This window comes from Bufo gargarizans, chromosome 5, assembly GCF_014858855.1.
Source record: "Bufo gargarizans isolate SCDJY-AF-19 chromosome 5, ASM1485885v1, whole genome shotgun sequence".
Taxonomy (NCBI): Eukaryota; Metazoa; Chordata; class Amphibia; order Anura; family Bufonidae; genus Bufo; species Bufo gargarizans.
The window spans coordinates 302,697,272-302,717,542 of record NC_058084.1 but is presented as its reverse complement, the minus strand read 5'-3'; the positions used below and the strand labels follow the sequence as shown (position 1 = coordinate 302,717,542).

Genomic DNA, 20,271 nt, shown 5'->3' with positions numbered 1-20,271 from the left:
GATCCGTTCTGAACGGATCCGATCATATTAATGCAGACGGAGGCTCCGTTCAGTACGGATCCGTCTGCATTAATAACTTAGAAAAAATTCTAAGTGTGAAAGTAGCCTGAGCGGATCCGTTCAGACTTTCAATGTAAAGTCAATGGGGGACGGATCCGCTTGAAGATTGAGCCATATGGTGACATCTTCAAGCGGATCCGTTCCCATTGACTTACATTGTAAGTCTGAACGGATCCGCTCGCCTCCGCACGGCCAGGCGGACAGCTGAACGCTGCTTGCAGCGTTCAGCTGTCCGCCTGTCCGTGCGGAGGCGAGCGGAGCGGAGGCTGAACGCCGCCAGACTGATGCAGTCTGAGCGGATCCGCTCCATTCAGACTGCATCAGGGCTGGACGGAGGCGTTCGGGTCCGCTCGTGAGCTCCTTCAAACGGAGCTCACGAACGGACCTATGAACGCTAGTGTGAAAGTAGCCTTAAGCTGCCCTCAGTGAGGTCATCATAAAGTTGATGACAGGTTCCCTATAAGTCTTAGTGTACAGGATTTTTCTTCTGGAACCGCTGCAGCGTTCAGCTAACCGCCACAGGTCCAGCATGCCCCACCCTCCGGCTAACAGCTGATGTATACTTACCAGTTTTGCAGTTGGTAAATTTGGGACATCTAGACCCCCATTCTGGGAGCACCCTCAATCTGTCTTGGACCACCCATTTATGGGGTGAGTTTACACAAGCCCTACCCTTTTCTGCCTGAGACAGCCCGAATTTGTAGGGACTGTCTCTAAAAATTAAGGACAGTTGCTGCAATTTTAGAGACTGTTGGCAAATATGCTGTTATTCCCAAGGGAAACTGCAGTCAGCCAGTCATTTATCGCTGTATTCTGGCGCTCTATGACATATATATGTCTCTATAACATATATGTATGTCATCTACATTTGGACAGAGATTGTCTTCATTGTCTCTTATCGGTTTTTGAGAAAACCCCACATGACATTTTTCTCCACATCACTTTATTTGTAATGAGGCATTTGAATCCAATCGCCATATAGCTTGACACAAAAATATGGATAAATCCAGCTTTCATAAAAATCCATAGTTTACTTATGCAAAAATGTAAAATAACGTCCCCCACAGACAACGCTGTTGTCTGTGTGTATGGCTTTTTGCATAAATAAACTAGGAATTTTTATGGAAGCTGAATTTATCCATATTTTTGTGTTAAGATTGGAACACCCGATCCTGGTGTTATCCGTGTTTCTGGGAATTACCCACAGGTGAGCTGGACTCGTGCTTTATATTCGCCATATAGCTATATCGAATCGAATGTATTATGCACACCTGAGGTTCAATAGAACGAATACTCAAGTTACTCTGCTTTGCTGTATATTATACTTTGTATATATTCTTGCTTGTTATCGTTTCATTTCAGTTTTGTATGTCTAAGCACACAAGAGCAAACATCTTAAAGGGAACCTGTCATCAACTTTTCCGCTGACCTCACTGAGGGCAGCATAAAATAATGACATAAATGCTGATTTCAGCGGTCTGTCACTCATGAGCTAAAAGTAAGTGGTTGCTGAGAACCAGCATCATCATCATTGCAGCCCAGGCCTTGTAAAGAGTCAAATCTACCTGAGAAGAGTCCTGTTTATTCATAATCTCCTGCACTCTCACCCATCTGCTGATGATTGGCAGTTCTCTCCTAGAGAGAAAGGGAGAAAACTAGGTAGAAGACTGTCAGCCATCAGCAGGTGGGCGGGAGAGCAGGGAAGTCCTGAATAACCAGGAGTCTTCTCAGGTGGCCATGACTCTTTTCCAGGCCCAATCTGCAATGATTATGATGTTGGTTCTCGGCAACCACTTACTTTTAAAGAGGACCTTTCATGGGTTCAGACATAATAAAATAAGTAGCACGTTATGTAAGGCATAAAGCAGGGATTTAATAGCGTGCAGCTCCGTTCGTCCGCTGTGCCCCTGTTGAATTCTCCTGCCTGGTATGCAAATTAATAGCATCGGAACAGGGAGTAGGAGATTCCAGGGTTTCTCAATGGGAGTCTCCTTCTCCCTGGCTGTAGTGCAGTCCTATCACAAAAGGAAAGAGTCACAGGAGAAGAAAAAAAAGTCACCTTCTCCCTGGCTGTTACGCTCTCCTTTGTGATTGGACCGTGCTACAGCCAGGGAGAAGGAGACGCCCATTGTGAGTGGCTTGTATTAACTTTCTCTACATGATAAATGCCATTTGCCGAAGTGACAACCCCTTTAACACTGAAGATTAAAAACTATACAATATGCTCCCTATGAACAGGCAACAAAAAAAGAACAGTGGCAAGTTGCATTCTGTGGAAGGGCACCTGACAAAATTTTAAACTAGCAACGAAAGCTTGCCCATTAGGTTATATTCACATCACTTTAATAGAGTTCCCTAGATCTGAAAAATGTATGACCTATCCCAAGGCTATCAGATTGGTTGGGTTCTAACTCCACGTATTTCTGCCGATCAGCTGTGTGGGAATAACTCAAGCACGAGAAATAGGTGTGGGAACTACATAGCTCCTTCCATGGTGTGGTTACTAGGGATCGACCGATTATCGGTTTGGCCGATATTATTGGCTGATATTCCTGTTTTTGCAAGTTATCGGTATCGGCATCTAAACTGCCGATACCACCGATAATGCTTACGCCGCCCGCGCCCGCCCGAAGTCTGAGTCCGGCCATGACTTTCGGCTGCCAGTGCCACTGCCAACTATAGCGGGAGTACAGGAGAGACTACGCTTGTGTCTACACAGTTGTGCCATGGTAAAATAAATACGTGCGCCGTCATAGTTTGTTACCTACAATCCGAATCACCTTATATACCTCAGGCTCATATACTATTATACAGTGTGTTATATCATGTATTCTATACCTCGACCGTGCTACATCATACACAGTGCCACATTATATAGTATGTAATTGTATTGTAATGTGTGTATGATGTAGTATGAGGTATATATAATACATATAACACACTGTATATGTGTTATATGAGGTATATAACAGTATATGATGGTATACTATTATCAGGTATATAAGGACTCTAAGGAGTGTATGATAATAGTATGACCGAGGTATACGATATAATAACACACTGTATATGTGTAATATAATTATGTATATAAGGACTCCTTATATACCTCATTATATTACACACATACAGTGTGTTATTATATCATATACCTCGCTCATACTACATCATACACTCCTTAGAGTCCTTATATACCTGATAATAGTATACCATCATATACTGTTATATACCTCATGCTATTATACATATACAGTGTGTTATATATGTATTATATTATATACCTCATACTACATCATACACACATTACAATTACATACTATAATGTGTGTATGATGTATGAATATGAGGTATATAATACACACTGTATATGTATAATAGTATGAGGTATATATATATATATATCACACATTATATATTATGTATACTATTATCAGGTATATAAGGACTCTAAGGAGCGTATGATATAGTTATGAGCGAGTTATTATACACTGTATATGTGTATTATGAGGTATGTATAAGGCTTCATGTACACGACCTTGGTGTGTTTTGCGGTCCACAAGTCGCGGATCCGCAAAACACGGATGGCGTCAATGCACGTTCCGCAATTTGCGGAACGGCACGGACACTCAGCCTTTAATATAGCTGCCTATTCTTGTCCGCAAAGCGCAGACAATAGGACAGGTTATATATTTTTTTGCGGGGCCATGGAACGGAGCAACGGATGCGGACAGCACACGGAGTGCTGTCTGCATCTTTTGCGGCCCCATTGAAGTTAATGGATCTGAGCTGCCAAAACTGCGGCACGGATGTGGACCAAAACAACAGCTGTGTGCATGAGGCCTAAGAAGTGTATGATGTAGTATGAGGTTTAACACACTGTATATGTGCGGTATATATTTATAATATACCTCATTATATTATACATATACAGTTACAGTGCGATATATATATATATATATATATATATATCACACACCTCAGCTCATACTACATCATACACTCCACCTCACAAGCTTTTATTGTTTATATATATATATATATATATATATATAAAAAAAGAGAAAAAAGGAAAGCAGCACACAAGGATATGTGTGGGTGCAAAAAATCCTCCAACGAGACCTGTGACCAAGATCCCAACTGTAGATAAATGGTAGAAAAGAAGGCAGCACTCCAGTAAATAGTGAAAAGTGGACGATTTATTCACTCATCAGCTCAGCGACGTTTCGGCTCTCACTATGGAGCCTTTTTCCAGCTGAATATATTTTACTCCCCCCTTAATTCCACATATTTCTTGTGCACTGTTCCTTAATCTGTACTGTTCCTAAAAGGCTAATAGCACTAGTAGTCGTGTTACCTCTTCTTTCAATGCAGGCGGATGCACAAAGAAAAAATAAAAGTATAGTTTGGGACTATTTTAGTTAACCCACCCCAGGACGGGCAATGTGCAACATGTGCAAAATCAATGTGAGCATGGGAACTGCAACTACAAAAACAAAGAATACATCAAATCTTTGGACCCATCTAAGAATTAATCATGTTGAATTATTTAAAGGGATTCTGTCACCAGGTTTCACCCCGGTCAGCTAAAAATATGCTGATGTTCAGGGCGTCTTCACGATTCCTAATGTGGGCTTATAAATGTCATCTGTAGGCTTATTTAGCTCAAAAACAGCTATTGCTAACCTGTCAGTCAAACAAATAAGGTGCCTAAGGGGATGTTAATGGATAGAGAGGATTCTCTAACCCTAACAAAAGTCAGTCTCATTTTTTTGCGGGAAGAGATGACGGTTTCATTGGCACTATTTTGGGGTTCATATTACTTTTTGATCGCTTGCTATTACACTTTTTGGGATGTAAGGCGAAAAAAAAAAAGGCTTTTTTTACACCCTTTATATTTTTATTTTTTTACGGTGTTCACCTGAGGGATTAGGTCATGTGATATTTTTTATAGAGCAGGTTATTACAGACGCGGCGATACCCAATATGTATATATTTTTTTATTTACTTAAGTTTTACACAATAACAGCTTTTTTAAAACAAAAAAATTATGTTTTAGTGTTTCCATATTCTGAGCCATATTTGTTTTTTATTTTTTGTCCCACTTTGGGACTTCAACTTTTGGGGTCTGATGCAATTTACAATGCATTCCGAATCTTCTGTATTGGAATGCATTGGCTGTATGAGTAATACAGTGTGTATTACTCATACAGCTTCCTGCCTGTGAGATCCACAAGAATTAAAGGAACATGGAGATCAACTTTTTAAATTTCACTTTTTGGGCAGATTTTCCATTTTAATCCAATTTTTTATTTAACACATCGTTGGTTAACCGCCAAACAAAACTCAATATTTATTATCTAGATTCTGCGGTTTACAGAAACACCCCACATGTGGTCATAAACTGCTGTATGGGCACACGACAGGGCACAGAAGAAAAGGAACTCCACATGGTTTTTAGATGCCATGTCCCATTTGAAGCCCCCCTGATGCCCTGATGCACCCTTACAGTAGAAACTCCCAAGAAGTGACCTTATTTTGGAAACTAGGGGATAAGGTGCCAGTTTTATTGGTACTATTTTTGGGTACATATGATTTTTTTATCATTCATTATAACACTTTATAGGGCAAGGTGACCAAAAAAATTGGTTGTTTTAGCACAGTTTTTATTTATTTATTTTCACAGCGTTTACCTGAGGGGTTTGGTCAAGTGACATTTTTATAGAGCAGATCGTTACGGATGTGGCAATACCTAATATGTATACTTTTTCTTGTTTATTTCAGTTTTACACAATAATAGCATTTTTGAAACAAAAAAAAATGTTTTAATGTGTCCATGTTCTGAAAGCTATAGTTTTTTTTTAGAGATTTTCTTATGTAGTGGCTCATTTTATGCAGGATGAGGTGGCGGTTTTATTTACCATTTTGTGGGACATACGCCTTTTTGATCACTTGGTGTTGCACTTTTTGTGATGTAAGGTGACAAAAATTGCTTGTTTTAACAGTTATTATATTTTTTTTTTTATGGTGTTTATCGGACTGGGTCGATCGAGTGATATATTTATAGAGCCGACCGTCACGGACGCGGCAATACCAAATATGTTTATTTTATTTTATTTTTTCTATTAACTTTTTTTTTTTTTTACATGTGAAACCTTTTTATTTTATTTTTAATTTTTTTTACACAATTTTTATATGTACAGCCTCAGTGCAGGGCTGATCGAGGTCTCTGAAAGACCTCACACAGCTCCTGCACTCTCTGGTCCCGGCGATCACATGACCGCCAGGCCGGAACAGGAAGCGCTGTGTATGCAGCGATACAGAAGGCAGGGACAACAGGGCACTGTCCCTGCCTTCTCTTTGGGTTGCTCCGCTGTCACAGTCAGTGGGCAACCATAGCTGCACGATTAGCGTGCAGCTGCATTTCTGAATGGACGTTCTAGAACGTCCATTCAGAAATAGAGAACCACCTTCCGGATGTTTATAGTCTATGGGCGGACGGGAGGTGGTTAAAAAATAGCCTCTGCTGGGCCTTGTCGAGCACAAAAAAATGGAATATGCTTTGTGACGAATACTGCACCTCGCTGCTGCCAGACATCAAATACGTAGTGCCAGCGGGATATGGTATAGTCACTGGTTACCAAGGCGTGACGCTACACCGTCCCCACGGAGCAGGTAAGGTCATCTTGGTACAGTGTTCACAGACTCCTCCTGTCCACATGGGCACAGAGAGGCAACAAGCTGAGGGAGCCTTTTCACTGCCCCAGTGGAACAGCGCTTCCTCAGCCTGGGAAGACTGCCAGCTTCTCGTTAGATATAAGCCCGGTCCGCTAACAGGATTATATATTGTGAGAAACCAACCCGCAGTAGCATCTAACTATGCCGAAACACGGACGTGAGGATTCGTGATCGAGATACCAGAACAGCACAAGATTTAGTTATATATTAAATTGCCTTAAGGGCTCACTAGACATAACACAATATACACAGAAAGAATATATACAGTGGTCTGAGGTTACAAATACAGATGATAGGGTTAAGCAGAACAAAAAGGTCAGTTTACCAGGCATATGAGTCCTTTGGGTTGTGATGAGTTCTTAGCTGTAGTCACATGGGCGGCAGTGATGTCATCAGGTTGCAGGTCCCTCTAAACACATGGCACGACGTAACCCCCCTTCAGAGAAAAGACACAACCGGTCTCTGGGAGGAGTCAACTCCCAATCTTCTGGAGCTGGCAGCAAATGAGCCACAAACTGGATCAGGGCTCATGGCTCCAGACCAGAATGTCGCAGGGAGGTGGTTCTGGGACCAATGGATCTGTCTGGGTTCCGGCTACCAGTAGAGTCCAAGCATGGCACAGTTATTTGGTTTCTGTGGGGAGATATGTATATCTCTCCTCGCTGGCATCCCACCAACAAACTATGACCATGGGCCTGTTCATCATGGCCACAGGGACACAAATATGTATCTGGTTTATGCCTGTGATGGCTGGGTGATTCATAATTCCTTATGAATCGCCGGTTCCATGGTGTCTGATAAATTTGATTGAACTGGAGAATGTCCTAGACCCCCTGCAGGGAAGTTTTCCTGCAGGATCTGTGCTATCTGAATGGAGGTGAGAAATTGTAAACAAAGGTGGCCTGCTAGAAGTTCTCTGCCATTTGGCTGGGCTTTGAAGCAGCCCCCCCCCCTGTGGAGTTCACTACCTCTGCTATCTGACAGCAGATGGTTGGTGTGTGAACATTGCTGACAGTAAATAATAATCCATACGCCTCACAGGTCGGTGTGGGAACATGGATGACAGTAAATAATAATTAATATTCCTCACATGCTTGACTTGCATTCTGCATGGCATTTCTGGTTACTTCTATCATGTTCCTAGAAAAGTCATTCATAGCTGATGTTGCGGCTTCTTTTAAGACCTTCTCCTTAATACTGTACCCTTTCCTTAAATTAGAGATGTTACTAACAAAAATCCCCCTTATAAAGGCCTTGAATGCATCCCATACTACTTGGGTCTTGGCTGAATTATAATTATTCTCCCAAAATCGGGCAACTTCATGTTGTATTAATTCATGGTTGTTCATTACCGATATCCAGTATTCAAGGATTTAATCTAAATGGGGGTTATACCATATCTTCATCAGCCAAGCATAACTCAAGGGAAATAAATACATGGTCTGAGAGAGACCTGGCCTCATATTTCATCCGTTTAGCATACCTCATATATTTTTCATTTATTAAGGCCAGATCTATCCTGGACATAGATTTTCTAGATTTGTTTACGCAAGAGTAGACTTCTCCCCCGCCCTAAGCATCCCCAAAGCCGGATTCCTGACAGAACCGGGCTAAGAGTGACCCCTGGGGAAAGGTATGGCAGCCCCCCCATAGAGATCCTATCTATAGTGGGATTAATAAAACAATTAAAGTCCCCGATAACTAACGAGAGACATTCAGGCCATTGTTCCATAAAAGTAAGCAAGAAGCTAAGTACATATAGGGAGAAAGGAGGTGGAATATACACATAGGCAAAAATACATAATTTTCCAGCAAGTTAACCGTACAAAAAAAACATCTCCCCTGCCTGTCAACAGAGGATGCCTAACAGACATAATCAGTACAGTATATGTATATATACTGTACTATGTACAGTATAAAAACTGTTACTCATCTAGAATAACTAGTTAGGCTACTTTCACACTAGCGTTTGGCTGTCCGCTTGTGAGCTCCGTTTGAAGGGGCTCACAAGCGGACCCGAACGCTTCCGTCCAGCGCTAATGCATTCTGAGTGGACGCGGATCCGCTCAGAATGCATCAGTCTGGCGGCGTTCAGCCTCCGCTCCGCTCAGCAGGCGGACACCTGAACGCTGCTTGCAGCGTTCGGGTGTCCGCCTGGCCGTGCGGAGGCAAGCGGATCCGTCCAGACTTACAATGTAAGTCAATGGGGACGGATGCGTTTGAAGATCACACAATATGGCTCAATCTTCAAACGGATCCGTCCCCCACTGACTTTCAATGTAAAAGTCTGGACTGATCCGTTCAGGCTAATTTCACACTTAGACATTTTTAGACAATATAATGCAGACGGATCCGTTCTGAACGGAGCCACCGTCTGCATTATATGAGCGGATCCGTTCAGAACGGATCCGCTCTGAACGCTAGTGTGAAAGTAGCCTAAAGTAGAATTATAAGTCTGAGTAGCCCACCTGCTGACACGCCGGGAAGTCTCCTCAGTAAGATGAGTCTCTACCAAACAAACAATAGCTGGGGGGGATGTCTCTGTACCAGATCAAATACCGCTTGTCTTTTTAGTTTATCACCCAGACCCCAAACGTTCCAAGTTAAGATTCTAACTGACATTAAATCAACCAAGAGTCCCAAACCCTAAGGGCTTCCAATAGTCCCAACCCCTTTTTCCTTAACCTATGAGATGCATTGCAACTCTCCTATACCCTCTCCTCCCCCACCCTCCTCAAAAAATAAATTAAAAAAATTGCCCTCCAATCCACCTGATCCACCACATTCTGCAACAGCTCTCTTAACTAAGACCGTCCCTCCCCCTCTCACTACCACCTAGCCCCACCACTGCTACCAATCAGGAAAACAAAACTAATCAGATATTATTATGATCAAGCCAGTTCATAGCAAGGTATGAAGAATCAAAAAAATACGTTTTATCAATAAAGATAATCCGAAGTTTAGCTGGATAAACAAATGAATACTCAATATCCTTTTCCTGTAAATGTTTTTTTAACCGTGTTCATATTGTATAGAATAGGAGAGCACTCCCTTGCCCTTCTCAGTAACATATCTCTGTCTTGTGAGACCAATATGTTCACCAGGAGTGTCCGTGGCTGCCTTCCAGGAACTGGTTTACCTCCGGCGACCTAGTGTGCTCTTTCTACTAAGAACAATGGAGAAAAAAAAATGTTCTTTTCCAAACTTCTCCAAAATCAACATTTGTATCATTTGAGGAGGATTATTTTCTTCAGCACCCTCAGGTAACCCCAAGATTCTCACGTTACATCTCCTTGACCTGTCCTCCAGATCTAAAACTTCTTTCTAAGCAGGTCAAGAGTTAGTCTTCAGAGTAGAAATTTCAGTTTGTAATATTTTAAATTCATTCTGTAAAGCATCCACAGACTTTTCTATAGTATTAACTCCATCATGAATCTTCGATACATCACCCCTAATCAGGGCTACATCAGACAGGATTGACCCAAGCTGTATTGAGATGTCCTGTATTAATTCCCCCCTTTTTTTTTATTGCCAGCAATATTTCTTTTATAGAGGAAGATTGAACATTGGATAATTCTCCTTCCTCTACCCTCTGCGTCGCCTCAGCTTGGGGGTATTCATTCAATGTTTCCTCCACCGTGATTGCAAAACTATTATTCCTTTTAGGATTAGTATCCTGCAGCCGATTTTGCCGATATCAGAGGTCTCTGGGCTGCTTTTACCCCAGAAAAATCCGCTAAGCGCCTGTTTTGCTTTGGGCCCATTATATTTTTTTTCCCCCACCTTTTCCTTTTCCCCACTTTTTTTCCTCCTCTTTTCTTCAATTTCACTATTGCCTTTTAACTAAATAGGATACTTAGATATTATTAGTCTGTTATAACGGATGCTGATAGTATGTTAGTCTGTTAAAGAAGATGCCTTTAGCACCCCACACCAAAAAAAAAAAAAAAAAAAAAAAAAAAAAAAAAACTGAACAGAGCAAACAAGACAAAAGAGTAAAATAAAAAGCAAAAAAAAAAGTCCAAAAAGGAAAAAGCTCACCAATCAGTAGAGTGTAGCAGCTCAGCTCAGGAGGACACGTAGCAGGAAGGAGGGCAGAGGAGCAAGCAGAGGAATCCGCATGAAAGACAAGCGAGGTTGGAGAAGCAACGGCCAGAGCACAAACCACAGCAAAGTTTCATACAGGAGAGGCAGCAGGAGGAAATTTCCTCATGAAGGCAAGCATTCACCAGATCTGAATTCAGCAGGCAAGCAGGTGGCCTCTGCAACGATCCACCACGGTCAAACAGGACAGCCAGCGGAACGGGTCTGCAGCCGATCCAGGACATGGGAACAGATTTAAATGCCGGGCAGCACAAAGGACGGGAGGCGCGATGGAGCGTGGCAGGAGGAGAGGAGGAGGGTGTGACGTACCCTATCTACACCATCATGTCGACTGAGCAGCGATCATAATGTTTGTTAAGTGCTGAACAATACGCTGGCGTTATATAAGAGAAAACATAGGCCAGGCAATACTTGTCTGTGAAAAAAGGTATGTAAATGACCCCCCTTTCCAAAAAGTAAGTTGTGCCTCTTATACCACCAGATACAAGGTGGCATTAGAGGTAGGGGTGGGTGATATATAAACGATATACGATATTATTGTCATCAATTCAGCCGAAGATATAGATTTTAGTTTTATCGCCATATCGCGATAGATGACCACGGAGCGGTAGTGAATTGAAGAAGCTTCTCACTCATCGCTCTGTGGCCTCCCAACTCTGCACCGCGCTGCAGGGCCTTGCATTCACACATCGTCAGCGCGCTGGCTGACGATATTACAAATGCTATTATCCTGTACCTGTGTAAGGACATGGTGCCGTTTCTTCCAGTGGAGAAAAGCGGCTTTCAGAACATGATTAAGACGCTCGATCCACATTATGAGGTACCTAAACGCAAACACTTTACCCAAACTGAAATGCCCAAACTGTATGACAAAGTCCGTGAGCAAATGAAGAAAGAACTCCGGAGCATAAAACACTATGCAACTACTATGGACTTGTGGTCCAGTGGCACAATGGAGCCTTACATTAGTCTCACAGTCCACTTTATCAATGACGAGTGGAAGTTGTGCAGCAGATGCCTACAGACATCTTATTTCCCCGAGGATCATACGGGTGAACTGATATCTCAGGGATTAAAGGAAGCGCTGGAGTCATGGGGACTTAAAGAAGAGTTACTCGTCTGCATAACCAGCGACAATGGCGCAAATATTGTGAAAGCAGTGGAAATGAACAGCTGGACAAGACTGCAGTGCTTTGGCCAAAGGCTCCACCTCGCCATCGGTAGGTAAACGTTTATTTTAGTCTTAGACTAGTTCAACATTATGCGGGGGCATTGTGCTAATAATATCTTCAAATTTTGTCCTTAGAGAGAAGTGTGAAATTGGCAATTGGCAAATGCAAGAAAATATTGAGTGCCTTTTCTTACACTTGGAAAAGGAAGAGAGAAATGGCTAATGCACAGGCTGAGCTAAACCTGCCTCCGCACCGTCTCATCACTGAAACAGCAACAAGATGGGGGTCTCAACAGATGATTCAGCGGCTGCTTGAAAAAGAGAAGGCCATATCACAGGTCCTGAAAGCAGACAGGAAAACCAGGCACCTGGTACCAACTTGGCAGGACATTGATGTGTTAGAACCTATGAACAAGACCCTCAATCCCCTGTTGGAGTTCACAGATGCTCGGTCTAGAGAAGAGTATGTGAGTGTGTTGTATGTCAAACCTGTGCTCCACCTTCTTAACACCACAGTCCATCCTCTAGCTGATGATGGCATTGACACAGACCTGACGAAGGACATGAAGAGAGCCACCCTCAAGTATTTGATATGAGAAGTACTCAGACCCTGCAACTGATGACCTCCTGGATATGGCCCCCTTTGTCAACCCACACTTCAGATCATCATATATCACAGATGACCTAAGAGAGTTCATCTTCACAAAAGCAGCAGCAGAAATGCAGGCACTGCTAGAGACGCAAGCTGTGTCTGCCACAGAGTCACCACCATCACACACAAGCACAGGAGATGATGGAGAAGCCCAGAGAGAACCCAAGAGGAGTAAACAAAGTCTGGGCAGCTTTTTCCAAAAATGCATCCGCTCAGCCTAGCCCAGCTGCCTTCACTGACAGAGAAGCAATTGAAATTGTTCTTAAAAGTTACCCATTCATCCCCATATAAAAGGGATGATTGCCACATATGAATGCAGCTCACCGATTGGGCAATGATGGCGATTGAACAGTTTGTTCCCGACTATTGCCTGGGGTTTCAGCCAATGTAAATGGGCCCTATTGCGGACTAGAAGATGAGCAATGTATACATGTATGTCTGCAAGTGACACCTCCTTCTCACACAGTCTCTCTGCAGCTCTGATGTGTCTGATATGACCCCATAATGAGAAGGAAAGTTAGTATTGTTTCTCAGTAAATGCAGAGCTTCTGAGAAGTTAGACTGTCAGATCAAAGCCAAGTATGGAGGGAAGAAGGCACCTTTAATGTCTACACAATTTTCACATGCCAATAAAGATGCCTAAACCACTGACTAGGTTGGTACTCGTCTGGGTATGGAAGATCAGCATGATTGAAACCAATGTGTGAGGGTGATTTTTTAATATTTTTTTGCCATCAAATTATTTTTATACTATATTTTACACTCTGTGACCTGTTTTACTATACAGAATAATTACATTATTTTAGGCTAATGTTTGAGCACGTTATATATGGCATGTTCCTTTTTCTGCAAATAAAGTTTGTACAACTCTGTAGAAAACTATAAACAAGTCATAATAAGGATAACAGTGACACAATAGGGGAGAATTAGTATTTCAAAGGAAACTTTGAGCATTAGCTCATAGGAGACAATCATATTCCAGCTCACATTTCTTATAAGCTGTTCTGAAATGAAAGGAGTATTCCTGGTGTGTAAAGTTATCCCCTATCTACAGAGTCAAAGGACCCCCACCAAGGATTTGTCCCGTTCACTATTCTAAGGACAGGTCACCAGTTTTGAAAGGCTGGGTAACCCCTTTAAACTGTCAGCCTGATGGGAAGAGCACGGCTGCCGTGACCATACCATCTCCACTCCATAAATGTGTGGCACAGTGTCTCAACTGGTTGAGGACAAGGGGAATCATTTATCAAACTGGTGTAAAGTAGAACTGGCTTATTTGCCCATAGCAGCCAATCCGATTCCTTATTTCATTTTACAAAGGAGCTGTGCAAAACGAAAGGTGGAATCTGGTCGCTATGGGCAACTAAGCCATTTCTACTTTCGACCAGTTTGGTAAATGACCCCAAAGGTCCCTGAAGCAGACGCCATAAATATGCTATGTGAGTGATCCAGTGATCAGTTCTCGGGTTCCCCAATGTGAAAGACTGCGGGGGACCTGAGAGAGAAGACAGAAGAGGGTAGACCACTTCTATCTTCTCTAGTTTTTATATACCAGGTTCAAAGTGCTCATTACTAAGCCTGTAGATGGTGTAAGCCTAGACAGGCTATCTAGACCTGCACCAGATTTATCACAGGGGCTCCTGCTGGAGGAGAAATGTGGTGCAGGGATACTTTTCTCGGACTCTATACCAACTATTGGTTGGCTTACTTTGAGATCGATTTTTATTTCAGAATTGCACCATTCTGGCACAAAATGGTGCGTATTATGCCCCGCCCTTTACCATGAAGCATTGCCCACTTTCTGCTATGCCCACCCCTTTTCAAGCATGTCAGAAAAAAGTGTAGAAACCCTAGATGCACCAAACTGTGCCACTTTTCTTTAGACAGATTTTTGGCACAGAGGGCCACTGTGTATACAGGTGTATGATGGATATGCCATCATTGTCAGTTAGGTGTGAATGCCATGTCACAGCTAATCACCAGAATGGGACCCCCGAAGTGAACAGACAGCAGCTGCACATGCCCAGCCGCCGCTCAATTCACCGCTGGCAATAGCCATCAATGTCCCAGATGGGTGAACCCCTTTAAATTGACACATAACACAACAAGAGCCATTGAAAAGGTCAACTTAAAGTCTACAGCATTTGTAGAATAGAGGCAGAAAATGTATACCTGTGGTCATATACTGGACCCAACGCAGCCCCAACAGTGTCACCTGACACTGCAACAAAGCAGATGTTTCATGTATCTGGCACTGATGGGGCATAGTGTACAAAATTATAATTATAAAGTCCTCTAATTTTATTTTGTGACGTTAGAGAGGCAGACCACAAAATGAAAAAGTAAAACATAAAAAAAATTCTGTGTGCTAATCACAGTTGTACTGCTAATCAAAACCCAATTAGCTAAAATTGGCTATGTAATATATCAAAATTTAATGGTAGACAATGATAAACACAAATAAAAATAAAAAAAAATCTACTTTTGGGTAACAATTAGGAATGAGCGAATCGACTTCGGATGAAATATCCAAAGTCAAGTCGCATAAAAATTTGTTAGAATACTGTAGGAAGCGAGTGCTCCGTACAGTATTAGAATGTACTGGCTCTGATGAGCCAAAGTTATTTCGCTAAGTCTCGTGGGACATTGGGTAATAACTTCAGAAATTAATTTCTACTGTAAAAAACCTTTTACTGAACTCGAGAACCGAACAGTATTCTAACAAAGTTTCATACGAATTGACTTCGGATGTTTCAAGTCGATTTGCTCATTCCTAGTATTAATATACTTTAACGCCAGATAAATAAATATTACAATTTAAAAAAGCACTTTTATATTTTTTTCAAAACTAAAAAAACAAAAAAAATACTTTATTAATATACAATCCCAAAAATAAAAAGCAAAAGTAATTTTAGCGCAATAAATAAAACAGCTATAGCTAAACTGTGTCTGGTCCTGAAATTTAGGGTTACTTACCGGTAATCGTTTTTCCATGAGCCCATGACAGCACCCTTGAGAGACCGCCTCCATCCAGGACAGGAAACAGGAACTTTCGTGGAGAGCTCTTAAAGGGATTCTGTCATTAGAAATTGGTCCTATAAGCTAAACATATGGGGATGTCCCTTGTAAAACACTGAATCCTAAAGCGAGTTTATTAAATGCCCCTGTGGCTCTATATTCATAAAAAAGACGTTTATATCACCTGCCAATCACTTCGAAATGTGTCCAAGGGGACGTCTCATGGGGAAAGGTGCCCGGCTGCATCCATCTCGTTTAGGTGCCCAGCGCCGCCTTCAATGCTGAAATTGCCGTCCTCCCTTTCTTTCGATCCGCCTACCTCAGTTCAACGCCGCCTCTCGTACGTCCGCTCGATTCAGCCAGATCCCGCGCGTGCGCACTAGGTATAACCTGATGCGCCCGTGGGGACTACTGGCAGCGGCCTCGTTTAGCGAAGTGTGCATGTGCCGGCCGGCGCACTTCGCTCGAACCTCCACTGACTGCCCTAATACAGCCTGTGATAGGGCAAGCGAAGCCCCGAACGCTAATGTGAAAGTAGCCTTAACCCTTTAGGTGTTCCACAAGAATTAATGGAAAATAGAGATAAAATTTCAAAATTTCACTTTTTGGGCAGATTTTCTATTTGAATCAATTTTTTCCAGGTAAAAAACAAGGGTTAATATTTATAGTCCCGATTCTGTAGTTTACAGAAACACCCCATATGTGGTCGTAAACCGCTGTACGGGCACACGGCAGGGCGCAGAAGGAAAGGAATGCCATACGGTTTTTGGAAGGCAGATTTTGCTGGACTGTTTTTTTTTTACACCATGTCCCATTTGAAGCCCTCCTAGAGTAGAAACTACAAAAAAGTGACCCCATTTTGGAAACTACGGGATAGGGTGGCAGTTTTGTTGGTACTAGTTTAGGGTACATATGATTTTTGGTTGCTCTATATTACACTTTTTGTGAGGCAAGGTAACAAGAAATACGGTAGCTGTTTTTGGCACAGTTTTTACTTTTTGTTATTTACAACATTCATCTAACAAGTTGGATCATGTGGTATTTTTTATAAAGCAGGTTGTCACGGGCGCGACAATACCAAATATGACTATGACTTTTGGTTGTTTGTTTCAGTTTTACATAACAAAGCATTTAAAAAAAAATTATTCTTTAGTGTCTCCACATTCTGAAAGCCATAGTTTTATTTATTTTTTGGACGACTGTCTTGTGTAGGGGCTCATTTTTTTCGGTATGAGTTGACTGTTTCATATATTTTGTGGTGCATATGACTTTTTGATCACTTGCCATTACACTTTTTGTGATGTAAGGTGACAAATCCCCATGCGGCTTTTTATGGAAGAAGGATGTTTCTCCCTCATTTCGGGAACACTGGCCACCTGAACCAAATGCTTAATCCTTAGCTCTTCACTATAGGTCCTATCCATAGGACAGGAAACAGGAATTGGTGCTACAGCCCCTCCTTAAGAGCTCTCCACGAAGGTTTCTGGTTCCTGTCCTGCATGCAGGCGGTCTCTCAAGGGTGCTGTCATGGGCGTAGGGGAAAACCAAAACTAACTGGTCCTGAAGCAGATAAAGCTCTGAACTCTGTATATTCACAGCACATTTGGCAACTTGGTAGAGATCTAAGATAAGTAGTAATATGATAGATGGCCATTGACGCCAATATAAATGTAATCTTCTGCTAGGAGGAAATGTAAGTGATCTCCAATGACATTACAAGTAGAAGGCAGTTTGGTCTCACCTGAACAAGGCTTCCTTGTCGAACACAGTATCTGCGGGCATATTTACCGGTATCAAGAGATCAGGATGAGAATCAAAGTGAATGAAGCTAATGTTACTGGCAGGCAAGTGCTTGGACCCAATAGCTCGATAGATAAAAGGCAGCACCTAGGGGAAACAATGAAAATTATTTCTTCACTGCAACCAACACAATAACGTATAATTTGTGGAGGCAGCGCATTTACCATGTTGGGATTTATTAATGTATCTGCACCTAGAATCTGCAGAAAATGTGCCGCAATCTGTGGCAACTAGGGTTACCACAACCTTTTCCAACTTGCTTGAAAAGGGCGCGGGATTAGTGGGAAGGAAGGAGCTTTGTGTGAAATGGGGTGTGTATAAGGATCTGATGTTTTGCACCAAAACTGCAACATATCATATTTATTGCCCTATATGGGGCGAATAAGTACGTCCATTACTGAAGTGCCTATTAGTACTGGCGGACCAGGAAGGGGGTGAAAACAGCACTCCCCGGGCTCTGTACTCACCACTCCCTGGTCTTCTCCTGCAGAAGCTAACCTTTGTGGAGAATAAATACCGGGCAGCTTCAGTGTATGGAAGGTTTCTTGCCCTGATCAAATACAGCGGGGTAAGGCATCATCAATGACTGCCACAATGAGATTAGAGCACATGCGCAGTGGCGGGCAGCACCGTCAGTGCAGGCAGATTGTGATGAGACCCAAGAGCATGTGACCTCTCTTCAAAGTGACCTCTCTTCTATTGCTGGAGACATGGGTGAGCTGGCCGGTTATTATCACTGGTAAAAGGGGGTCAGCTTCTGGGCTAGACTGATTGCAGCAGATTAGAGGCTTCTGGAGAACTACAAGTCACAGCAGTCTTCACAGCCTGTAAACTGGTAGCAAATAGCATATTACAATAGTCACTCATAGCCTGTTGCTTATGTGAGACCACAACCCCAAGCCTTACTGAGAGTTGTAGTCTTAGGGTACATTCAAAGCCGCAAAAAACGGATGACATACGGAAACCATTCCGCACATTTTATTCACCCATAGAAATGAATGGATCCGCATCTATTCCGCAAAATGCGGAACGGATGCGGATAAAATTATACGGTTGTGTGAATGTACCCTTACACAGAGTCTGTGGCTTAGGGACTACAGACATGTTCTGGTCCAGTACATGGTGCTTGTCTGTAATGCCATGATACAGGACAGCGCTGATGAGGGGAAAGCGAGAATGTTAGTGGCGCTGGATCGGCAATTCTTTCAGTAATGCTCCTTCTAATCTAATTAATTAACATTGGGGTTCTGAGCTGAGGTCTGATTAACACTGTGCCTCTGAGCTGACGCCTGATTAAGGCGGACCTTTCATGTGTTTTTATTATTCTACATAAACACCTTTACTTACGGGGTACCCCCGGCTGATGCTGCCACCCTGCCTGTTTTTTAAAATATGACTCCTAAGCCCCGCTGTGCACCTCTGTAGTTTTCCTCCTCAGTATGTTAATACTGAGCATCGGTACAGGGAGACGCCAGGGTTTCTCAATGGGCGTCTCCTTCTCCCTGGCTGTGCCGCGATCCAATCACAGAAGAGAGCATCACAGAGAGGGAGAAGGAGACGCCCATTGAGAAACCCTGGCGTCTCCTCCTCCCTGAACCGATGCTCAGTATTAACATACTGAGCGGGAAAACTATAGGGGGCACAGAGGGGCGTAGGAGCCATAGTTTAAAAAAAACAGGCAAGGTGGCAGCATCAACTGGGGGGTACCCTGCAAGTAAAGGGTATTTATCTAGAATAAAAAAAATAAAAAAAAAACATGAAAGGTCCCGTCTGATTGGGGTACTGAGCTGAGGTTTGATGAAAAAAAAAACGGAATTAGACTTACCGGTAATTCTATTTCCATGAGATCATCACGATGGCATACAAGGAGATTGACCCCTGACCTCTGTAGGGGCAGGAACAGAGAAAGGTTAAATACCCTCCTCCCACCACCAACACCAGTGTTTCCAAAATCACACAGAGCAACCCGGTGGTGGAGAACAGTAAAAAACAAGAAAAAAGGTATTACTCCATACCTTCTAGAGACCTGGGTAGGTCAAATAAATTGAATCAAGGGAGGGAATAACGTGCCGTCGTGATGATCTCATGGAAATAGAATTACCGGTAAGTCTAATTCCGGTTTTTCCATAGCATCATCACGACGGCATACAAGGAGATATAAAAAATATATCAGTTAAGGGGGGGCTACAGCCTGGAGGACTTTCCGCCCAAAGGACAGATCAGATGATCTGGAAAGATCCAGGCGATAGTGCTTTATAAAAGTATGAATGCTGGACCAAGTGGCAGCACGACAGATTTCCTCCAGAGAAGCCCCAGCTCTCTCAGCCTGAGAGGAGGACATGGCCCGGGTGGAATGGGCCCTAATGTGGACTGGACATGTAAGATTTTGTAGTTGATAACAAAGACTAATAGTTTCTTTGAGCCATCTGGCTATAGATGACCGGGAGGCTTTCTGGCCCTTAAGTCTTCCTCCGAAGAGAACTAGTAGGCTGTCCGACTTCCTAAACTTTTTCGTCACAGAGATATAGTTTAAGACTGCCCGTCTAACATCCAGAGAGTGAAATGTGGCTTCTTTGTCATTAGCAGGGTGTTGACAAAAGGAAGGTAGGGTAACTTCCTGGCTCCGATGAAAATTTGATACCACTTTGGGGAGAAACCCCGGATCCAGACGGAGAATTAATCTATCATCTAGAATACGGAGGTAGGGTTCCCTGATCGATAGGGCTTGCAATTC

General features: G+C 42.7%; 1 protein-coding gene across 2 annotated transcripts in view; it reads right to left on the bottom strand.

The window, feature by feature from the left end:
* C5H5orf22 (chromosome 5 C5orf22 homolog) overlaps positions 1-20,271 on the bottom strand; it is a 59,748-nt gene that overhangs the window by 26,308 nt on the left and 13,169 nt on the right. For both annotated transcript variants that reach the window (XM_044293984.1, XM_044293985.1), the window contains exon 2: positions 17,479-17,624. In XM_044293984.1, coding sequence (XP_044149919.1) covers positions 17,479-17,624 — 146 coding nt within the window. The remainder of the gene's footprint in view (positions 1-17,478; positions 17,625-20,271) is intronic.